Source organism: Monopterus albus, unplaced genomic scaffold, assembly GCF_001952655.1.
Source record: "Monopterus albus unplaced genomic scaffold, M_albus_1.0 scaffold69.1, whole genome shotgun sequence".
Lineage (NCBI taxonomy): Eukaryota > Metazoa > Chordata > Actinopteri > Synbranchiformes > Synbranchidae > Monopterus > Monopterus albus.
In genome coordinates, this window is record NW_018127949.1 from 487,639 (window position 1) to 492,092 (window position 4,454).

General features: G+C 39.2%; 1 protein-coding gene across 1 annotated transcript in view; it reads left to right on the plus strand.

The window, feature by feature from the left end:
* The window catches only part of LOC109962900 (protocadherin-15-like), a 153,740-nt gene that overhangs the window by 91,888 nt on the left and 57,398 nt on the right, over positions 1 to 4,454 (plus strand). Inside the window, exon 21 of the mRNA XM_020605022.1 lies at positions 4,247 to 4,366. Within this exon, the coding sequence (XP_020460678.1) occupies positions 4,247 to 4,366 (120 nt within the window). The remainder of the gene's footprint in view (positions 1 to 4,246; positions 4,367 to 4,454) is intronic.

Here is a 4,454-nt window from a genome sequence, read left to right on the forward strand (position 1 = left end):
CAGGGAATTGCACTGTGTAACTTGAAAATCAAACATTTTATATCAAGCTAGCTGCCTCCCAGAGTACCTCTTCATCAGTTTACAGTTGGGTTAGGCAATCACATGTCACAGAGGGCTGGCAGGCTTTTCTTCTCATCCAACACGGCACTAGATGAGTGTGTTGATTTGCACACCTTCAACCACGGAGAGGGGAATGAATCAGTGAAATAACCTGCTGTAGTTGTTGGCACGAATAAAAAATTGCAGAGTGATGGCCCTTCATGGCATAATTTCCTGTCCCTGCAGTGTGGTTGTTTACTCTCTAGATGTGCCATCAGCGGCGATGTGCTGTATAAAACTGCCTTGTTTAGGTGTAAAGAGAATTTTTCCTTGGTAAACAGTTTTTAAATGATTCATAAGAAAAAGATCATTTGAACATGTTTTTAGAATTTTTGTAAAACTTAATCTCATTTACAGAAGTATTCCGACTTTTTGCGGTGACTTCAGATTGTGGCCATGCGCTCAGCTGCTCAGCATAGTACGCAGTACAAAGTACAAACACATTTTAAATAAAAATCAGTGCTATGTTTGTGGTTCATGTGACATTTGGATGTGTATGTTCCTCCTGCAGAAACGTACATCACACTTATGCAGTACCAAACTACTGAAATAAAGTTTGTGTGGAGCACACATGTTATCTAATGGGAAAACACAAGCAATGTCACACACATACTAATGTGCTACGTAGGACTAAGATACTAGAATGATGGCTTGTCTGTATGTGTAATAACAGATTCCCACATTGCCATAATATGTTATATGGTTCATAGGTGCAGCAAAAGAAACGGATGTAAAAAAAAAAATCTGAGTAACTGCAGTTACTTCTCACTGTATCAGGAGTGAAATTAGAGCTGGAGAGGAGAAAGTGATGAAAGGAAAAAAGAGAAATTGGAAGAAAAGGGGTTTGAACACCTTACCCCACAAGGCAGAGCTAGCGATTGTAAAGATAGTGTATATTTCAGGCTTCATGCTGCTTTTTGTGTGTGTGTGCTAAAAAGCTACAGACATAAGGCAGCTGAGACATTAATCCTTTTGTGTTCCTGGCTTTTAACTGTCTGGCAATGTAATTATGCTGAGAGAAGTGAGAAAGATGGTGAGCGAAGGATAAGATGAGAGAGAAAATAGAAGAGTAAGGACTTGCAGAGAGCAAGTCACACACATTCTGCAGTACCTATCTCCAGGATCTGCAGTCATTAATGCAATATGTTTGACATCAAGGTGATTAATCCAGCTTAGTATCTAAAGGATTCAATCGAGTATCTAAAATGCAGTGCTGTATTCTTTACTGTAGGCATACTGAAGGAAGTTTTTTACTTTATGGACAATGCTTCTTTGTTGTATAGTAGACACATTCCCTTTTCAGTTTCTTTTGCAGCCAGTCATTTTTATGTTTGGTCACTCAGGTCAGTTGGCTCACGTTACAGAGCTAAATTTGTTATTCACTTATTATATCAACATCAACTTTGTAAATATGATTGGGAAACTTTGATTTTTTTTTTTCCAGTTCCAGTTTATCTGCCTTGGCACCTAATATGGAACTGCCCAAGCCCCCCAGCTGGGCTGTGAAGCAGATCTGGAATAGCAGCCAGACCATGTTACTGCTACGTTTGTGGTGTATGCACCACTGAACAACTTTCATAGATGCCATCTAGCAATGCTGTATCCAGTTCTCCATTAATATGTCCATGGAACTGCCTGAAAACAAAACAAACATGGTTGGCCAGAGACATTGGCCAGAACTACTGTTCAGTTTATATGATGCAACCAACCATGTCATCATAAAACTGTCAGATAATTGTAGTTTTTATGCTAAGCTAACTAGTTCCTAGCAGTAGCTTCTTATTTTGTGTAAAGACATGAGACTGGTATCCATTTTATTCTGTCTCTGCTAGAAAGTGAAATGTTTTTCCCTAAATGTTAGACTTGGTGATGATTAATATACTTCATCTATAACACTGCTTTGCATGGATGATACTGTAGAAATGCAAACATATGAACACGTTACATCCACTTCTCCTCTTTTACAAAACTTGCATAGTTGCACATTTGTAAAGTATCTTTTCTCTGATCTGTTTCCTTCTACCACTACCATTTTCCTGTCTCCAGCCTAGCCTTTCTTTCTTTCTCTTCCTTTCCCCCTCCCTCTTCCTCATTGTTCATGTTTCATTCTCACTCTCTCCCTTCTCTGAACAACCCAAAATAATCACCCAAAAGCTGAATGCACCATTAAATTTATAACTCTTTGCACTCAGATAGCAATGAATCACTGAATACACATTATATAAAGAGGACTTCATTCTTCTTTCTTCCGAGTTTACATAAAACTGGCAAGACGAAGTATAATTTCTATTAATTCTAATAGTGACTGTGAGATAAGATGACAATTTAATGATCCAAAATTGGTGAAACATGAGGAAACAGGGAAAAATGGGTCACAGCAACAGCGAGAAATAACATATTACGGCAAAGAAAATGGAATGCGAATACTGTATGAATTGAGTAATGGGGATTAGATCAGTATTAAGCTGACACTGCTACTGAAGTTAGTTTACTGTTAGTTTAATCTTATGTACATGTAGAGAAACACTGAGACATGAGATTTGTGATGTACTGCAAGCCATAGGTATTACTTGGATGACAAACCCAGATATTTCATTTTTCTCCCTGCTGCTTCAGCTGAATTGTCAGCAGAAGGATTTGATGCAATGCTTTAAGTAAAAAATTTCTACTGTGCTCTAACGTGTCCTAAATTGAAGAATTTGACTGATCAACAGGCAAACAACAGCTTAACTTTAAAAAGATCACCCAGTAAGAGGTACTACTGCATTGGCCATGGTAATTTGACAGGACAGAAGTGGCTTAGTGGTTTGTTCTGAGCAACACTACTGATGGGGCTCGAAGCGAAGCTGGTCAGTCGATCCATCCACCACTTTGGGTAAGAGTGAAATAACTTGACGAATACTGGACAGATTGCTTTGACTTTCTGAACAAATGTTCTTGATCCTTAGAGGATGATGAATCCTAAACTTTGATTCCTTAACTTGTCATCTAGCATCAGGTCGAACTGTTTTCCAACACTTTGGTTAATGGAGTGCAAAACGAATTCCCTCACTTAGCGCTCACTGAATGCAGCCCAGACACAGGCTCAGGGGCCCAAGTGCTGATGGAGCCCCCTGGTCCAAAGCTTCTCTTTGAAGTGATTGTTCACATTTCTTGCTGGAAAACCAAACAACTAAAAAGGGATACAAAATAATCACACAGACCTGCAAAATTATCACAAAACGAGTCCCCCCTGATTTAGTGGCAAATGTTAGAAATAATTGCTTCACATCTGTTAGCCGCTGACAGACTATGAGAGTCAAACTGCAAAGTAAACACTTGTCTCTCATTCCTCTGCTCTGGTCTATTTTAACACTTATCAGATTGCTGATTGGAGAGGATGAATGCATAGGGTGAAGGAAAAACCACCTAACAATTTGTCACTTTCTTACTGCCTTATTTTATTAGTTGAAAGGGCCGATGTGGAGTCAGAGTTTGACTTTGGTCCACAGATACAGAAAAATGAAAGACATGCCACAAAGGAAGACGGTCTCTGCTACTTCTTTCCTGGTGAAAATTGAAACCACTGTCACATTAACTGTGGAAAAGTTTAACAACTGCTACCAGTGGAAAGTAACTTTAATTCCTCTAAATGGGTTACAAAGGGGGGGGGGGGGACAAAAAGGAAGAAGAGAGCCAGCACTGGGAGAATATGAAACAGATCCCTAAGAAAGGAGAAGGAAGGAGGAGAGAGAGACAGTTTTGCATGTAATTATAACCTGCATTTTAAATGTATAATGCAGTGTATGTATGGCACTGGGTTACAGTACAAGGTCCAAAGGACAAAGCTAATACAACAGATTTAACAAAGGTTCTGACTGAAACTGTAAGCTGGGAAATGTCATTCATAATTGTCCTTCTGAGTAAGTCCTCTTTGTCTCACCCACTTAAATGCTGTATCTTTATTCAGGAAAAAACATGTCATAAATGTTATAAAGACGTTGAGTTTTACCACTAGTATACACTTCTTTCAGAACTTGATTTAAAGGGGGAGGGTGCTTTTATTGTATTTAAAAGAGGGATTTCATTATGGCTTATTTAAACCATTTAGTCCTCTTATGGCTTGTGCGCCTGTGTACATGTGGTATTTTTGTGTGTCTGTACTTAGGCTACAGACCCGGATCTGGGGGCAAGTGGTGAGGTTCATTATCAACTTGTCAACCACCAGAAGCTGTTTTCCATCAATGCCACTGGAGCCATCACAACTGCAGTGCCGCTGGACAGAGAGGTCAGAGGAAGTGATAGACTTTCTCAAATTTCACATGCATGGCTGTAGTTGCTGAATGCAACACAAAAAAGAAATAAAAATGACAGCA